This window comes from Citrus clementina, unplaced genomic scaffold (genome assembly GCF_000493195.1).
Source record: "Citrus clementina cultivar Clemenules unplaced genomic scaffold, Citrus_clementina_v1.0 scaffold_5, whole genome shotgun sequence".
NCBI lineage: Eukaryota > Viridiplantae > Streptophyta > Magnoliopsida > Sapindales > Rutaceae > Citrus > Citrus x clementina.
Window position 1 is genome coordinate 35,736,512 of NW_006262201.1, and position 19,347 is coordinate 35,755,858.

General features: G+C 34.1%; 2 protein-coding genes across 3 annotated transcripts; one reads left to right on the plus strand and one right to left on the minus strand.

Annotated features, from left to right (window-relative positions):
• Positions 1-1,812: 1,812 nt before the first annotated feature.
• LOC18040865 lies at positions 1,813-4,743 on the plus strand. 2 transcript variants are annotated; one of them, XM_024184541.1, is made up of 6 exons: positions 1,813-2,409; positions 2,918-3,008; positions 3,095-3,252; positions 3,852-3,879; positions 4,080-4,188; positions 4,432-4,743. In XM_024184541.1, the coding sequence occupies exons 1-6, from the start codon at positions 2,161-2,163 to the stop codon at positions 4,511-4,513; spliced, it is 717 nt and encodes a 238-aa protein (XP_024040309.1). In that variant the 5' UTR covers positions 1,813-2,160; the 3' UTR covers positions 4,514-4,743. The 2 variants fall into 2 exon arrangements, with proteins under 2 accessions (XP_024040309.1, XP_006433851.1); XM_006433788.2 differs by having other exon boundaries at positions 1,814-2,409; positions 3,092-3,252.
• Positions 4,744-7,348: 2,605 nt separating this feature from the next.
• On the minus strand, positions 7,349-19,044 carry LOC18042979. The gene is made up of 23 exons (XM_006433789.2): positions 18,822-19,044; positions 18,595-18,665; positions 17,867-18,439; positions 16,846-17,087; positions 16,599-16,670; positions 16,354-16,488; positions 15,108-15,226; positions 14,713-15,018; positions 13,118-13,205; positions 12,937-13,042; positions 12,739-12,852; positions 11,967-12,130; positions 11,775-11,895; positions 11,275-11,499; positions 11,010-11,197; positions 10,513-10,680; positions 10,306-10,411; positions 9,686-9,823; positions 9,401-9,562; positions 9,118-9,318; positions 8,423-8,617; positions 8,256-8,327; positions 7,349-7,840 (listed from the first exon to the last, which is right to left on the minus strand). The coding sequence occupies exons 2-23, from the start codon at positions 18,640-18,642 to the stop codon at positions 7,688-7,690; spliced, it is 3,696 nt and encodes a 1,231-aa protein (XP_006433852.1). The 5' UTR covers positions 18,643-18,665; positions 18,822-19,044; the 3' UTR covers positions 7,349-7,687.
• Positions 19,045-19,347: the final 303 nt, after the last annotated feature.

Sequence of the window (19,347 nt, forward strand, 5' to 3'; positions counted from 1 at the left end):
TGGAAAATTGGCATTTCTGGTAATTTCAGTTATATCACTGTCCTCTTTCTTACAATTGGTAGTTGTCTGTACGTGGATTGGTCCTTTACAGACGTGGCTTCCATCTGTTACATGATGCATCACCAATCTCAGATTTCGCGTGGGACCCTTTTATTATAGAATAGAATATAATTATGGTTTCCGTTTTCCACCTCAGCAAATATTAAAACAGCAATGTTAAAACCCTTACCTAAATGCCAAATGGTAGGGAATTAATAAATACTGTCATTAAATACTAATGGTGGTATTTACAAAAAATGTTGGTTTGGGGTTGGATTTCATTTTTTTTGTTTTTTTTGTTTATATCGCACAAATTTAGAGCCAATCATATTGTTGGCAAATATCACAAAGAAGAGAATAATTGTGAAGGCTGACGTGGCGGCAATAAAGAATTTAGGTAAAGCTTGAAGAAGCACGAGCGCATTTCGAAATATTGAATTGGTGGATGTCTTTGCACCAGCTGACTTTTTCACAATTAGTGCCCTTGATGGGGGAAATGAATGGAAAAATAAAAAGCCAAACCGCATCATTAAGAAATTGTCCCCTTGTTCTCTACTGAAAAGTGTTTCGCATAATTGCCTTTTTAACTGCTGGTAGTTCCTGAAGTTATGCGTCATCAATATCGGTTCCGTGAGTAATTTTGAATAACGTGTCTAGCCAGCCAAGTCTTCAAGTATACACCATAATCTGTTTTTCATCGTCCAAGACGCTGATTCTCATGCATTTGTTGCGATGATTGCGCGCAATATTTTCACCAATGTGAATAAGTGAACAGGAATGCAGGACCTGTCGTCTAAACGACTTCGGGTAGAGTGGAATTTTTAGCCCAACTCAATGTCAATAGTGGATCAAGTTTAGGCCTAATTTAAAACTTTAACTGGATATGAATTCTAGCCCAATTGAAGCTGGTCCAAGTTGAAGCCCGAAGGAGCTTCTAGCCACATCTAGTCTAAACGTCTCTTCGGGCTCGGGAGTTGGATCACTGTACTCTGATTTGCAACACTAATGCAATTTTACTCGGTGAATAGTTTTTCAATAATAATAATAATAATATAAGTAAAAGTGAATTTCGAAGAGGGATTTTATTAATAAAAATGTAAAATTAATGTAAAATACAAAAAAAAAAATTAACAGTGTAGTAATCAGCATTTTTTAACCTCATCACTGAGATTAAGGTTTAAATGTCTCCATATGTCGTGGAAATGAAATTTCTCCTTACATAAAAGTTGATTTTGAACTGAATTTGTTGGATAATTAAGATATCACAAGTTGAAATTCCTATTAAAATTAATCACTTGACCTTTGTCTGAGTGGTCAGAGCCTACTCTCACAATTAACGGGGTTGGATTGAGTCCTCACAAAGCATTGTGTGACTTAATTCTTTCTTTAATTACATAACATAATTGAATGAAAAAAAAAATCTCCTTCTTAAAATATGAATAGAATAGATATATCTCAAATATAAAAGAGAATAAAAATCTGAATTATAACATAAGTAATAATCTCATGTAATTCAAATCAGCATTCCTATTAAGATTAAGACAAAATTTAAGAAAAAAAGAGATAAATAACTAAAACGTCACATAACACGACAACAGTTACCTAATGAATTTTTGTTGTGTATTCTAAAAATTTCAAAAATATCAGCGCCCCTCAATGATTATTAATCAAGTCAACACGTGGTTAGCAGAATTGTACCGTGCTGGCATGTTCCAGCGACTGCAGATAAAAACAAAGTCATAACTGTAAACGTAATAAAGTACATAGGTATTCGAAATAAGGCTGATGGACAAAGATCAATTTGCAGTGGCGTGTAATTGAGAGAAACCGCAAAGCCAAAGTAATTAGACCTGTAGACCTCAAAGCCATCATGTAGCTAAAAGCCTATGGCGGCTTTTGGCCCGCTTTTCGGTTTTCCTCGTGCATTTTTCTTTCCTCTTATTTTGCCAATTTAGACACACAACACAAACAAGCAGCACAACCGAAGCACATGTCAAAATTCAAAACAAACACCAGCCAGATCGATTTCGACGATTTTTTATTCTTGATACATTGAAATTCAAGGACGAATTTAATAATCGAATAAGAATTGACTGGGATTTTAAACTTCTAGGGTTTGCTATGGAAATCGAGGTGTCCAAGTCGAGTGCGTTGTCGTTGGACGTCGAGAGGAAGAGAGACGAAGAGAAAGAGAAAGTTCGCGTGAAAAGGAAGACTTTAGAGGCTGTCCTCCAGCAGTGCCAGAGAGCTCTTGAATTGCTCAGTAACGGTTTCGACGAAGACGATAACGATGTCGGCGCCGTGATGTCCGATGAAGAGACGAGCCGCGAAGGGTCGTCTAATCAGCGCATCGATCGAGAAGCCGATGAGGTACCGAACGAAGCTTCTTCTTTTTTGTGTTAATTTTGCGCTAGTTGTTTGGATTCTGGAAAATTGTTCAATTTAACTGCTGAACACAACTGGACGTGATTTTGAAAGCTTAATTTTGCTTGAATTTTTGCTGTTTGTGTTCACTGAAGCTTTCAATCGGTTTGATTTTTATATAAACAGTATTCCGCTCGTTATGGTGTTGCTATTGCTTGTGGTTATGTTGTGGATGTTTTGTCTGCTGAATTTTCTTAGCTAAGTAATTGTTTTTTTTGGCATGTGGCTGGATAACTGATAAGCCCTTGCCAGCCTACCATGAGGACTTAGTTTCTGATGATATATGATAAGTGATATGAATAAAATCCAAAGTTATTTGATCTAAGCTTTCCAAATTTTAAATTTGATAACATATATTGGATTTGACTTTGTAAGATGGCATATGTTTAACTTTATAAGCTTTTGAAAATATAATCATATTTTTTGTGTTGTCTCCACTTTTTCCTTGATGCAGCTTTGCGATCTTCTGAGATCTAGAGTTGAATGCCCTGACTTCCTCGATAAGTTGGAGTATGCACAGCTGTCAGGTCCACCAAATAATATTGGTATGCATTCAGAATAGACCCTGTGAATAACTTTTCCTTGCTCTTCATATCTTAACAGCATTAAAACTACTCTTTGGTGCCAGAAGAAGGTAGTTCATGGGACATGGTCAGTGATAATGATCTCTGGGAAAGTGGAAATATCGATTTGGATCGAGAAGATTATGTCCTTGTGAGTGAAGAAGATATAGTAGATGGTATTGCATGCTTCATGGCTGCGTATTTGTTGTCACTTAAACAGGCCAAGGTAAGGAATTTTCCCACCACCCTTCATTAAATTTCTGAAGTTCTCAAAATCAAATGGATTTTGTACCTAAAATGATTATTGTAGTCACCACCTAATTTTCTGATTGAACTATGATCTCCTTGCTGTACAGAACATAGCTATATAGATATACATGTATGCTGTAGGCCTGTAAACTTTACTGGGATGAGCTATCGTCAAACACTGCTGATGTTGTATTTTGCCTCTTCACGGTTTTATATAGTCATAACCTCATGTAACTATCATGCTTAAGATTTTTTGCTCTGCATCCGAAAGCAATAGCATGCATATAATGGGTTTAGGTTGGAGTAGAAATTGTGATCAGTTAGGTTGGTTTGTAAGTGCCCATCATAACACCTGCAAACTTTCTAGACTGCTCTGTTTTTTAACTGCTATTGGATTCAGTTTTATTTTACTACACATAAAAGGTTTTTGATTAATTGGTAACTGATACTTTTTCATGGAGTGGCAAATATTGTCTGGTTACCCAGTGTAATACCCTTAAGTTTTGGCTTGCCTTTGGCATAACTTAGATTTATAGACCTTTGAGGTGAAGCATCTAATTTGCTGTTTGTTTGCAGAATTTGACCCCCAATCAACTTCAGGAAGGTGAGTTTTGCTTTGTCCCAGTAAGGTTAACTTGCACTTATATTTGATGGCGATGTCTTTCAAAAAGGTTTCAAGAGAAATTTTTACTAAATAGCTTGCGGTATTTCTTTTTCAAACAAGCTTCATGCATTAACTGGAACAAGTTTTGTTCTCAGTAGTTTTGCTAAGCATTCTGAACATTTTATGTTGGATCATTTCAGCCTTAAGCAAGACTTTCTCTGTGAAGAAGAGAAAAGGAAAGCTTCGGAAAGCATGGGACGGAAGCAAAGTCATTTATAATGTGGCTTCCTGGGGGGCAACTGCTGTTGGGTAGGCAGTTCAAGAAACTAATTGGCTTGCTTTATTTTTCCTGCATTATTCTGTTTTATTGTTCTTCTTTGGGGTGCAAGTCTGGTTATAGTGAATGAAATGTCATTTGACTCATTTCTGTAACTCTTTCAGATTTACTTTTTGTCAACGGTTCAGCTTCCTTTACTTCACATTTTTCTTTTCCAGTCTTCTCTACTTATATTTTACTTATCCCTTTATTTTTCCATTGTGCATTCCTAACAGGATATATCAGAACCCCGTTATTCTTAGGGCTGCCTCTAAAGCCTTCTGGACTTCTTGCCATGTTATATCAAAGCTTCTCTGATTCACTTGTGTAGCTTGGTGGATAGTAGTTGTGTTGGGACTTGAGATGCAATGTTGTATCATGCTTGACTGCCAATGCAGCTCGGTCTTTCACCATTTGTGTAATGTTATTGCTATTCTTTGGGTGTTGCAGGATCTCCATTGATTGTTGTGTCATAAAATTTGTCTTGTAAATATTTCTTCCTCTTTAAGCAATTCTGAGTGCAATTCAAAATCATTTTTCATTGGTTATCTCCTTGCAACATTTTATGTCCTTTATATAAATTGTCCATATGCACTTGTATGTGTAGCTCCTGTTATTTCGATTAAAATTCTTTTGTTGAAGTAGGATAAAAAATTTCTTTTAGGCCATGTTTGGTTTGAAGAAAGGGGAGGAGAGGAAAAGAGTGGAATGGAAGGAAAATGAGAAGAAAGGAGTGGAGGAGAGTAGTGAAATTAGATTTCATTGTTTTGTTTGATATAAAATTTGATAAGGAAAAGAATTATAATTTTTTTCTTTAAACAAATTTATTCTTTACTTTAAATATTAAACTATTTATATTAGTAATAAAATCGAATTTAATATATATAAAAAATAAAATAAAATAGTAGTCCGATGGCAATCGGCGGTGGTTCGGTGACTTTCCGGCAATGCTCTGATGGAGTTTTGATGACTTTTCGGCAACATTCGATGGAGGTCCAATGACTTTTCGGCGACGGTCGGTGGAGGTTCGATGGCAATTTGTATTTTTATATTAAATAAATAAGTTTATTTATTTTGTTAAGTTTCTTAAATCATTTATTAAATTAATAAAATAAAATTATTTATAATATTAAATTAATAAAATAAAATTATAAATAATAATTATTAATGACATTAAATAAGTTAAAAAGTTGAAAGGTAATTTTAGAAACTTTAGTTTCTAACATAAGAGTAATTTAAATTCTTCACTACTTTGTGTGGAATTCAAATTCTACATTATGATAAGATTGGTTGAATTAAATATCACTTGACCCACATGATTTATTTTTATTATTTTATATTTTCATTCAACCAATGAATTAATGTCACGTAAGTTTGTACTTTAAAGTAATGATACAACCACAAACTCTTGTACAAACTTATTTTGTATAAACTGATGTGGCATGATAAGATTAATTGAATTAAATATCACTTGGCCCACATGATTTGTTTTTATTATTTTATATTTTCATTCAACCAATGAATTAATGTAACGTTAGTTTGTACAAAATAAGTTTGTACAAGAGTTTGTGGCTGTATCATTACTCTAAATTTTAATAAAAATTAAATTCTTATATATTTTCTCCAATCAAACAATAAAAATAAAAATAGAATTTAAATTCTTTTCCTCTTCTTCATTCTCTTTTACCAATCAAGTACCGCCTTAGTTCAATTCAACAGCATGTAAATTGTTGAGTTGGAAATGACTGGCGATGTCCTTCGATCGACGAGAGATCTACTTCAGTCAATTTCCAGATAAGGCAATGGTTTCTTTCTTTTGGACGAGGACTATTCTAGTCAATTTATATATTGTACTGCATTGTTTGAATTTAATAGAAGGTTTTTTATTATTTTAAAAAATATATATAATTTTTTCCGCTAAAAATGTAACAACACTAGAAAAAATAATAGTGAAATGTTTTAGAAAATGAATATAAGTCATAAGGTAGTAATTAGTGTTTTCATATAATCCAACGAACAAGAATATAAGTGAAATACTGAAATGGTAGGCAGTGTTTACTTTCTGGAGTGGGAGCATGGAGTATGAATTCCTCCCACTCCAGTGTTTACTTACCTTAAAAAAGGGGAAGTGGGAGTGGGAATCTGTGGGTCTCACTCAATTTTGGAGTGGAGAGTGAGATTCTCACTCCCATGGGAGGAGGTGGGAGTGGGAATCCACTCTCTACTCTTTTCATTTTATCCTTATAATTAAAATAAATAAATAATATTTAATAAAATAAATAATATCATATTTATTAAAAATAATAATTATATCATATTTATTTTATTAAATAAAAATAAATAAATATTATATTTAAATTAATAATATTAAACATTAATTTTAATAAATATTATTTATTTATTTAATTAATAACAATAAATATTTTATTCTAAAAAATATTAATTTTGTACTATATTATCAATAATAATATTTCATTTGTGTTACTATTATTAATAATTTTTATTCACATAATTTAAATTAAAATTAATAAAAAATTATGATTTACATAATTAAGAATATTAGTAATTATTATTAATTTATAAATATAATTATTATTAATTAATGCCACATCAGTTTGTACAAGATAAGTTTGTACAAAAATTTATGGTTGTATCATCACTCTATTATAAATAATAATAATAATAACAACAACAACAACAACATTAGTAATCATTATTATTATTAATTATTATTATTTATAATCATTACATTAATAATAATAATAATAATAATTATTATTATTATTATTAATAGTAGTAGTACAAGCAATAATAATAAGTATTAATTATAATGATTAATAATTATAATTAATATTTAATAGTAACAATTTTATCATCATCAACAACAATAAATTTATTATTAATAAAATGAAAATTTTCCATTTCCATCAACAATAAAATGAAAATTTCAAAATTTAAATGGAGATAATATGATCATTTTAAAGAATGAAATTTCCATTCTCACATCCTCCCATAGGTATAAGAACTCCTGTAATTATTCCCAATATTGAGTGGAGCTCACCACTTTAATTCCCATTTCATCTCTTATTTAAGTAAACATATCATTTATTCGCATTCCTATTCTTAGTAAGTATAAACGCCATTAGTCTTCAGGACGGGTACATGGTAATCGACAAGGAATTCGAGAAAGGAAAAGCTATTATATTATATATATTTGCAGATGTGGATTACAAAAAATTTAAATCTTTTTCAGTGACATATATAATTGAATATATATAACAAAAAACAGAAACTCGAGGGGATGCAAACTTGGGAATTTAGAGAGCAGCTGAGTTGTTTGCTTCCTAAACAAAATTTGCAGATGCTGATGACGAAATTCACCATCAACTTGTCAATAGGCCAAGGAGATCATCTCATCTCACAGCACCTTGTATGTCTCCAAGCAAAGAAATACTCATATGTACCACATTCCCTTCCAGTGCATCTCAACTCCTAATAGTAGTATGTATTATCCTTGTGATTGGGAGTATCCTTGCATAACATTGAACGCACTTCCATGATAGCTCTTGGGGGCTCCAGGTCTTTCTCTTGTAGTGCATTCCCAAGTAGCTGCTGCATCTGTGAGCCAAATGTATCATCAAGAATCTGCAAAGTATCAAAACCATAAGTTAGTTAAAAATAATAATAAAATGAACAGGGAAATTTTTGTGGACTTGGAATCAGAAGTCAGAAAAAAGAAGGAAATGGTTCTCTCATTAATTTTACAAATGGATTTCCAACAGTTGTGTAAAGATTGGCACGCAAATAAGATTTTTACAGTTATACAATATGTTCAGGCAGCAAAATACCATTAGCATTACTGCATCAATTATGAAAAAGTTGGAATTTTCAATTTCACAGCCAATGCATGTGCCTAATATGTTTTGCTTACTGCTTGTATGCATGCAATATTGCCATTGCAGAGCTCTGCTGTGTTTTCATTGTAATCACTTTGCATATATGTAAAGCTAGACTACAACTTGACAACTTGAACTTCTATAGTTGTGATGCTACTACTTACAGAAACTGCAATTTGTGAACCCTTATACCATGACCTATTCTCTTTCCTGTTCTCCAAGAAACTTAAAACATCCTGTAACAGAAAAAATTGTGCGGGGTCAGATAAAATAACAAAACTGTGACTTGGTGCCAACTTTCTACTATAAGATCCATCAGCATGCAACTTACTTGCCCCATACGGTCCCAGTAGCCCCGACAGATTGCAACAAACACACGAGTCTCGAAGACAGTATGCAGATGATTTATTGTGTTCGTCAGCTGGTCTTTAAGTGGCTGCATTCTTCCTCGAATATCAGATTCTCCCACAGTTTCCTTAGCATCTTGGAGAATCTTTTTTAATTTTGTAGCACTTTGTAACTTGGTCTAGAGCAACATTAAAAATAAAAATAAAGATAAGGACATATTCAAATATCAATACCTAGGTTGAAGTCAATTAAAATAGCCGTGCCCAACTGTCTTAGTAGGGGAAATTGATAAAAATGTTTCACATGGTAATTACAAGCCAGCTAGAATGATTATGATAAGCATCCATACAAACATTCAAATTTTATGAACCAATGATCTATCTCTATCATTTTTAAATTGATTGCTTCACAAATAAAATTCAAATATACAGTTTAAAACATCTATCGATTGTATCTTCATTCATTCAGGCTTTTACAAATTCTTTTTCCCCCCCAAAATGTCATTCTGTGTATTTTCTAAATGATAATGTTTTCCCTTTTCCTACAACACAATTTCTTTCTTCAATTTACTGAGACATGATATATCTCATTTACTTTCAAACTTATATTTCATCTCGACTCATAAAACAGAAGCCAAACAAGTAAAAGAAACTGTGTTACTTTCAGAAGGATACTCACATTCTCTGCAAGTTTCTCATCAACAGCTTGCAAATAATTTCTGAACTTTGTTCTCAGCATTACTGTTACTCCACTAAGACGCTCCCCAGGAACAGCATTTCCACGATCAGGGATGCAAGAACCCCACGATTTGAACTGACTTTCTATCTTGGGCCGCAAGACATCAAGCATCCTTTTCATGGAGTTCAGCAAAATTCCAAGCTGAAATGGAAAAAAACAAATATTAAAACAAAAAATATGCCCATCTAAAGGAGCCTAAAAAATTAGTGAAGTTATGGCACACCTCATCGGGGACAGTATAGGCACATACGGACCGTTTGGCAAGTTTCTGAACGTACTTGAGGCCAAATTTTTTAGGTGCCAAATTTTCCTTCAATGGTGATAGGACATCTGCATATTGCTTGTCCAAAGCTTCAACAATTGCCTTTTCTACATCAGCAATAGCCTATTTGTAGAAACGCAACACCCATAAAATCAATAAGGTTTTGTATTCTCTCTCTCTTTTAAAAATAATTAAGCCTCTATAAGAAGATGAAAATGAGAGGATCAGCACACTATTGAAACATACCTCCTCAAGCACAAAAACATACTCCGGCCACCGACAAATGATTACTTCATAGTCATTCAAGGTCTCTCGTAGCCGATCATACACCTCATCAATGAAAGGAGTCGTAGAATGTTGTGTCCTAACTCCTGACCATTTAACCTGCAAGCAAAATAACATGCTGTAAGTCCTTGAAGCATCATTCAATTAAAACCTTCATGTTGCTGGTAAAAGAAAATTATTTCAAAACCGTCAATTTCATTATGTGCTCTATGCCAAGCAATTTCACTTCCATATTAGAGAAAGAATTATACTCTGTCGAGTAATAAATGTATGCAGCTTGTGCCTGAATACCGAAATGCCCTCATGAGTCATGACAAGTTAAAGGAACACGACAAGTAAATAATGAAATATGTGATACTTGTACAAATAAAAGAAAGAAATAAAGCAACTGAATTAAGCCCCCAATTTTCATTAGAAAGGCATGCACCATTAAAGATCAAGAAATATAAGACAATATTATTGCTTAATCCATTACTTTTTCCTATCCCAGAGAAAAATCTACATTTAATAGAAACAAAAAGAGGACTTTACAAGGAGTGAACTAGAGGTCCACCTTCACAATTGCTCGGTGCATTGCGTACCTTATCTAATTTGCATGATTCCAGCAATGAGTGGCGCTTATCTTGAATCCACACCATAATATACAGATGGAACAAATCTTTAGCATTAACTCCACCTTTCACAGGACTGGAACCAACAGGGAAAAAAAAAAAAAAAGAATTGAGTACAAAATAATGACAAACACAACAATAGCTACAACAACAGCAGTTGGTTGCCTTGATAGTTACCTAATTTTCCAGCTGGTAAGATCTTTCTGAAAATCTGCTGTTGCAATTATGAGTTCCGCTACATGAGGTGAAGGACCTGATGGAGGGCATGCAACGAGGAACGCATGCAATCTACCAGCAAGCTCAGTGCTGTATATGGAGGAAGATAAATTTGGTAGGTCTACGAAACTGCAAGAAAAGAAACACCAATATTAGAATCTTGCATGTGAACATCAAATAGCAAAACCAGCAAGCAAGGAAAAGCACAGATAAACCTATTTCTTTAATAAGAATCAGTTCAAGAAAGTGAGACCACAAGGAAAAATTCCTCTCCAAGTGCATTTGCATGCCGATTGTCAAGTTTTAAATGGTAACCATCTTATCCTTAATCTGCTAAGTTTGAATTTGTAGCAACATTTACGAAACAAAATGGTATCGGCAACTTTTTTAGGTCACACTCCGCCATATGGATGAATTACTTTAACAAAGTTCACATGACATTCAAGGAAAAAACTTGCCTGGGTAGTGTATGTTGGTTGTGGATCTCAATGTCAGTAAAAATTTCATTTTTGAAGCTTAGACAGATGGAAGTCATCTTTTTGTAAGCAGTGGCCATAGCAACAGTGTCCATGTAATTGAATTCATTGTTGGACACATATTCATCGGTCTCAGCCAAGTGCCTTCTTGATCTCTTTTTAGCAGCAGCCTGGAAAGAGACTACCATTAGAAAGAAAATGTTTAGTAATGAAGCATCCAAAAGACAAAAAATCCAGTTCTTTTTACCTGGAAATAGTGGCACAGATTGTTCTGCGCCTCTGGAGACAATATATCATGAAGGAGAGTATACAGTTTCACAGCAGGTTCTAGTGCCAGGGGTGCGACCCCAGTTGCAGGTTTGAAGACATCAACAATCCCTGAGAAGGCTGATTCATCAACGGCTTTATAGTTCTCAAAAACAAGAGCAAGAATCTGTTCAATCTGATCCTTGGTTTCTCCCAGGATTCGATTCTGAAAATGCAGATAACAATAAAAATGTTGTGTTGAGAATTGATTCTATCCATATTATAACCAGAAAATATACTAATAATGATGGAAATAATTAAAAAAAAAAAAGACAACTCTAATAATAATGTTAATAGTGGTGATCATAGTAGTAATGAAATAATATTGACTGTTGTAGTTACAAAAAGCTCTGTTTAGAGCAAATGATTTGTACCTCCTTCCAGAGGATTTGTTTCCATTCCGGTTTACCACAGTAATCAAATAAAACAGAAATGAGATACCTCTTGATGACTCAGAGTGGTCCTGCTATGGCCTTTCATAACGACGGGCATCAATAATTCATACACCAAGTTGAGGCAATCAGCTGTGGGAGTGGCCACATCCATTACATAGGAAAGATATCTGCCAATTACATATTAGAGATAGAATCATTCTCATAAATTTCCAAAATAAAAAATGTTCAGGCTCATTACCGCAGCTTTGTATAGACATCAGAAACCCCATAGTACGAGGAAAACTCTGTTAATAACCATTTCCAAGAACCATACAGCAACAAGTTCCTTTGCTGAAAACCTTGAACCTTCATAGCACTCTCTAAAACTAGGTCATATGCAACTGTTTCCGCAACAGAGCCACACTGTGACCAAAAAGAAGGATAGTTAAGATCACTAATATATTTACCAAACCACAAATAAGTAAGACGATAATAATTCTTGTGTTTCGACTATGGTACTCCTTACATGAATAAAAATAGAAATGCATCAAATTAAATAACAAGAATATTAGCCTTTATTCAGTTAATAATGACCAACCACAGTCAAACACCAGATGATGTTTTTTTAATAATGACTTTCACACACTTGTATCTCTCCGTACCAGACAACATACCATAATGTACCTTAATTCGAAAGAGCAAGTTTGCTTCAACAGCTTATAACCCACATCGCTAGAAACAAAAACTGATACCCTTTTCGAGTTTTAAGAATGTAAAAACAAGACCATTTCCTGATTTCTAGAGTGTATTTAGCCTCAATTATCAATTCTATGCAATGATAAAAATATAAATATGTATATAATTACTAGTCAAAAGAAGTGGGAATGTGGGATTAGTAGTGCTTCAGATTACAAGGATTCTTCTTTTATTCAATAACACAACAAATTAGCAGAAACTTTTTCAGTTATTAACTTCTTTGGAAAATAAATATTTAACTTATTAAAAGGCAATTACAATATAAAATAACTCACCTTGAGATGACTATTATCATCTGAACTCGTTGAATAATAGATATACAGTTGTAATTTGCCCACAAGCTCATGTTCGGGCTCACGATAAATAGACCACCAACGCAATTTGTCAGTCTACATCAAACATTATTAGCCTTCCACCAAACTATAACCAATGCAAACTTTTTTCAAACTAAATGTAAAGGATCAGAAAAATACCAGGTCCTCAGCAATAGTTGCTACTTGAGCCAGTACACGACCATAATGCTTCCCTTTGGAATCATGGACTTCAATAATTAGATCATCTCCTAGACTATCTGGAAAGCTGTGGAAGTTGTCAATGCCTATCCAAGCAAATTCTGATTTTAAAAGAAGGTGAAAATAGGACAAGGGAACATACAAGACATGTGTTTCGCCAGATCCAGGTTGCATCCGAATGGCATCTTGTTCAGTTGAACTTTTCAATCTTAACATACAAGTGTATGTTTCTATTGACATTTGTGGACGGAGAGGAATGAGAAAAAGGAAACAAGAATAAATTAGAGATGCAAATGGGGAAAAAAAAAACACCCCAAGTCAATGGATTTGCAAGAACAAGGAGGACTTATCAAGTGATTATTCAGTATCAAGTACAACTTAGAAGACAGTTTCATAAAAAAAATAAAAAATAAAAAATAATAATAATTAAAAAAAAAACATAGAAGTCAGTACATAGCAATTCTTGTTTAAGGGTGAGAGCGGAGAGTGTGTAGTCCTTTCACTCCAGTGTTTACATGCTCACTTAAAGGTGAGAGTGAGAATAGGGTACCCAGTTTTGGAGTGTGAAGTGGGCTTCCCACTCCCACCTAGTCCTTTTTAGCCTCACCTTTAAATATAACATGATTATATTTATTAAAATAAAATAATACTACATTTATTTAAAAATAATAATATCATATTTATTTAAATAATATTATTATATTATTAAATAATATTACATTGATTTATTTATATTATTTATATATATTATTTATTTATTCATTAAAAATAATAATTTACATTGATTCCAAGTTTAAATTACTTAAAAATAATGCTATTATATTCACATAGAATTAATAATATTACTATATAATATCTTTATTTGTATTAAAATTAAATAAATATAATATTATTATATTTATTTAAAATTAATAATTGATAATAATAAATAGTTTATTCTAAGAAATATTAATTTTCTACTATATTATTTATAATAATGTTTCATTTGTGTTGCTCTTTTCAATAATTTTTAATTTACATGATTAAAATTAATATTAATAAAAAATTTATGATTTACATAATTTAGAATATTCATAATAATTATTAACTTATATAATTAAAATTAATAATAAATAAATAGTTTATTTTAGAAATATATTTTTTATTCACTTGATAATTAAGAACTACAATTCTTTATATAAGGGTAAAACTGTAATATGAAACAATTTACTCCTAATCCAAGACAAAATAAACAAATAAATGGGATTTTGATTTCTATTCCACACTCTCATTCTAATGTAAGCAAACACTCACACTCCACACTCCTAATCCCAAGATTCTTACTACTCAGAATTCCCAATATAATCCAAAAAGTAAACGCTACATCAATAGCACGGATATCATTAATGCAAACAATTAGATGCCACCATCGAAGTGGCCTAGTTCTCCAAAGCAGCCCAACAAAAGCACATTATCAAAAAAATTACTTTGAACTAAATGCTTTGTAAGCAGCTCTAAGCCAAACAACAGCACAGTACACATGTAACTGCGTCAACAGACTTAAGAAAGATGATAACGTCAACAATTAGAAAGCACCAAACCTAACAAAATCAGCACATAACTTTGCAAACAACCAACTCCCCACAAAAGGGGGTGGGGGGAGGGAGCGGGTGAGGTTGGGGGGTGGAAAGGTTAATTGATTCCTTTTTGATGAATAACTTAAGTAACAATAAAGCATGCAATTTGCAACTTTAATACCTTGCATAGTGTCATAAGATGATGAACTAGAGCGTAGACTCGTCACACCCGTTTTTAAGAGTCCAGACACCTGTTTTATATACTGAGAGCTGGCATGCACATATGCCAAGCTCTGACGTGAGAAAGAACCATTTGCAGCTAGTCGAGGTACACAACGAATTTTTCTCAGAGCTTGCCATCCAGAAGATAGGGTTGACTGAACATTATAGAAGTGATACCGGATTGAGTCCAGTTTTATCACTGGTGGCTTAAGAGATGACATACTACATCCGGTAGGTGGATCTACGCTTGTCTTCACTTTCCGTACTGCATAATGAAGAATATCTCATTAGTCAGGACATTCCATTACTTAGCTCTTGAAATGGGAGGATGTCAAAAATAGGATGACAAATTACCTTGAACCTTCATCTTCCCAATTACTTTCTTAGGTTTAGGTGCAGCACCCTCGCTGGTAGGCTCTGAAGAGGGCTTGACCATTAGTTCCTCTTCTGATTGCAATAGCACATTCTGCAATCTATAAATTCAATAACCAAAGTTTTAGATGCGTAAGAGTAAACTCCTGGAAAATCAATGATCGGGCAAATGCTGCATGCTCTACCATTTATCATGTAGAAGCAATTTCTAAAATCTGCACGGTCAGTTGTATAAGTTTTGACTTTCAAGAGGCATTTAGATTTTTGTCCCTTTTAAATGGACACTGTCATGTCAGATTGATTTTGAACTTTGTTGTCATAATATAAAACTTTGAAATGCACTGCAGTTGACAATAAAGTTTATTGCAATAACCAAAAGATCCTTGGGTTTGAAAATTAAACAAAATCAGTAATACTTTAAGAAACTTCAAGTTCAAAACCCTAGCACTGAACCAAAAAGCAAGCTACATTTCAGTTTTTTGTTTCTGTCACTTCTTCCGACAATTTCTTACATTTCTAGCACTGTTAGATATGACAAGGCCCAGTAATTGGCCATTGAAATAATACTTTTACAGAACCTTAGTACATCAGAAGTGCAGTTGTGGAAGCCACCACTGAACTGGGCAGAAATAAAATAAGTTCAACAATGACAGATGTAATTCAACACTGAGACATGCAAGCTTTGGTGAAGAACTATTTGACTAAAGGGAGAGATGGACCATCTCAATATTCCTCAATGTTCTTAGAAATAGAAGAAATTTCCTGACAGCTTTTGAATGGCTATTTCTATTTTTTTTTTTTCCTTTTGTTGATGCCCAAATCGGTCAACCTTTCCATATTCACTAAGTTTGAAATGGGCATTTTCGCCAGACTTTACAACCTTAATTGTCAGGAAACTTTTGGTGGCCCCAAGGGGTTTCAAACGACCTCTTGTTTGAATCCAACTGCATTAACCTCTCAACCCCTTTTTTCTTAGCATGAAATTTTCATAAGATTCATTCAACCTATTCCTTAGCCTTCTGATTATCAGTTATAACAGTGCCAGATTAATGGGAAAGATAGATCTTTTCAGATTAATGTATCCAGTTTCTCCCACTTAGAGTGCAGAAATGTCTGCAGGAACTATAACATAAACCCCAATTGATCACTCAACACATCATAAACAATGCAACAAACCTAACATGGTCAATGTACTCCAAAAGAACAAGGCTAAGAAAATATGACTCACCCGAATGCATCACGTAGTAGAGCACATTCATTGTCCAAAAATACAGGTGCTTCCATGCAACCCCTAGCCCAGGCATGAAGGCAAAGTCGAACACATGCATCATATGCAATTACAGCATGCCATGGCCCTAGAGCACTGAATTTGATATACGAAAAATGAGCAAAGTTGGTGAACAGAATAGATAGCAGAAATTGATTTATTGGGCAATTAGCACCATCTGCCCTAAATTGTTGGGTTAAAAATACCTTGCATGAAATGTTGGCAGGCGAGCAGGGTGGGAACTTGAAGGCACAGCAGAGTCTACAACAGCTGCAGTTCTGTAAACATAGAACCAAAAAAAGGACAACAGTAATGTTAATATATCCCAATAAAACAACAAATTCTTGAGTGTGTGTAAAATGGAACTACACCGATGTGGCTTTATGTGCACCAAATTCTACCAAGTAGAACCATCAAAAAATTTGTACAGAACTCATAAACTGTTCAGAGTACCTGCTGCCAGTATTATCAGAGGGTTTAACCCCAGACAAAGGTTTAGATGCATTTGGATCTTGCTGGGTTGATGAGGCATGTGCATGCGTTGTAACCGTAGCACTCTGTACTCTAGATGCTGGAATTTGTTCTCGACATTGTTTAATCTCCAGAGAAGAACCAGAAAACGGAGGTGCACTGGGAACATCATCATCCTCGTCATCAGTGAACTTTTCCATGTGCATGTTTCTGGAACGCAAATCCTGGAAAAATAGGCCAAGATAGCAACAGCATTACATACAATTAAAGGAGAATTAGGCTACAAAAGTTAAGAAAAATAATACGTATTCAACTTGATTTCCGCATATTAGCAAAAATAATATGTATTCATCTTTATTTCTGTAAGGAGAGATTTCCAAGGCATTCTCAAAAGAAAAGGGAAGATTCGCTTATGCTTATGCAGAGCAAACAAAACTTTGAAAAGCGAAAGGAGGCGCTCTGGTGGAAAAACAAAAAATAAATTTATATGATGTCAAAGATCTTAGTAGAGGATTGGGCAATGCTCTGTAGACCAAATGGATTATCTGTACCAGTGCAACAGGCATGTTTATACCACCAAAATCTTTTGATATGTGGATTTTCATCAATGCATCTTCTAGGGAAGTTTCAATCATAATGGGTGGTTCAACGTCTTGAAGTTTACTAAAATATATGATGTTAAGGAAAGATGTATTTTGCTGAGGATGAAGTGAAATTTTTGTATTGACATGTCTAGTAATGACACTTCATGCTTGGAACACAGTTACCAAAAAGAAAACCCACACAAATATACAATAAACAAATCAACTCAAATCTATATGCACTTACCTTTGACATAGCACCAATTATAGCTAGTGCGAATAAAGGGTAAAAGATCAGTATTAATGATTATGCAAAAAAGTAGGACAAAAGTGAAAGTTCTTCTCAAAGTTTAAGCACATAACATTTCTGAAACAAGTCAATTCAAAATATAGAAACTATCCAAACAGACAATAATACCAACCTTTTCACTTGTACTTTTTACATTGGCACCGGAAGCCACACTTGAAGCATATCCTTCCGAGACATTTGCTCTTCTCCTCATCCCACTAGCACCACTAACACTGGCCACTTGCGTAGTTGAAAACTCTGAGCTAGCAGCCGAATCCGACTCTTCCTCATCTTCCTCGGTATACACAGTCCTCTCACTTCCCCTTACGAACCTCCCTCCCACATTCCTCTCCCTCCCAAAAATGGTCTCCCTCGATGAACTCACATCTGAATAACCATAATCACTCGCATAACGTGCATGTCTTTGTGCAGAATTTCCATGAGGAGGAATTCTTTGGTCTTGTGGTGATGAATCCAGCGAGTATCTTCCACAGTACACATCATCCTCAGAATCAGTGATCATCTCATTTTCAGAAGCAGAGGCACTCTCCTCTGCATCTCTCGGTAATGTTCTAGATAACGGGATGGCAGTCGTCGGCAAGTGGCCGCTCCTGAATTTTGAGGGCGGGGGCAAGTCAAATCCCCTGCGGTGAGTAATGGGGTCAATTCGAGGTCTTAGATTTGAATTTGAATATGGAACCTGCTTCTGCATAACAAACATTTCAGAAAGAAAATAGAATCAGATTAGCCTTCAACAACGTGGATAAATTGACATACGCCATGCCTAAATCACACTACAGACTATCAGCATTAAAATTTTAAAAATAAAAAAGCGAAAAAGTGAGAATTCGTGAAACTGACCTCTCTAACCCAGCGAAGGGAACTGTTGTCAAGACCGTCAGTGAACATGACTTTTTAGGGCACTGTTTCACCTACAGCCATAACCAAATCTAAGATACATCTTGTGAACTCAACAATATAAATATTAAAACGAGGCAAAAAAGGGAAAAAAAAAACTCTGACAGTGAAGACCGACATTATAAACAAGTGCTGTACTGAAAACCGAACAGAAGGCAAAGGTGACTTACATATGAAATGAGGTTGAGGGTTTCACTTTCACAGGTGGCTGGGTTTGGCGAAAGTAAAGAGGAGAGATAATGAGTGAAGAGATCAACTTGAACAACGTAACAAGAGTACGAGATTTGAGAAGAAAAGGCTTTTGCTTCTTTTAAAAGCTTCTTTTGTTCAGCTCTCTCAGACCTCAGTTGCTCAGACCCAAAGCTGTCTCTACTCTCTCGCTAAATGGCTTTGTCACTCTTTTCCAGTGTTAAATTTTCATTTTTTTACTTTTTTTTTTTAATTTTAGATTTTAAATTTTATAGTCTTATTTTTCTCTCTCTTTTTAAATTGCGTAATTAACTAATAATCCAATGGAATTAAATATACACTGATCAAACCAATATTACGACGCCGTTAATTGCCTTGGAGTCTTTAATGACAGTACGAAGATTAATTTATCAGATTAATAAGTACGTATCGCGGAAATGAAGCGCACGTAAAGTCGTAAATTAGTCTCCTCAAAAAAAAAAAAAAGTCGTAAATTAGTGGGTGGGA

Coding starts and splice junctions, on each gene's coding strand:
- LOC18040865 (XM_006433788.2), top strand. CDS start 2,161: ATGGAAATCGAGGTGTCCAAGTCGAGTGCGTTGTCGTTGGACGTCGAG. Junction 3,009..3,091: donor AGGTCCACCAAATAATATTG/GTATGCATTCAG, acceptor CTTTGGTGCCAG/AAGAAGGTAGTTCATGGGAC. Junction 3,880..4,079: donor CCCCAATCAACTTCAGGAAG/GTGAGTTTTGCT, acceptor GGATCATTTCAG/CCTTAAGCAAGACTTTCTCT.
- LOC18042979 (XM_006433789.2), bottom strand. CDS start 18,642: ATGTTCACTGACGGTCTTGACAACAGTTCCCTTCGCTGGGTTAGAGAG. Junction 15,019..15,107: donor TGGGAAGATGAAGGTTCAAG/GTAATTTGTCAT, acceptor TTCATTATGCAG/TACGGAAAGTGAAGACAAGC. Junction 11,198..11,274: donor ATCTGTGCCACTATTTCCAG/GTAAAAAGAACT, acceptor GTCTCTTTCCAG/GCTGCTGCTAAAAAGAGATC.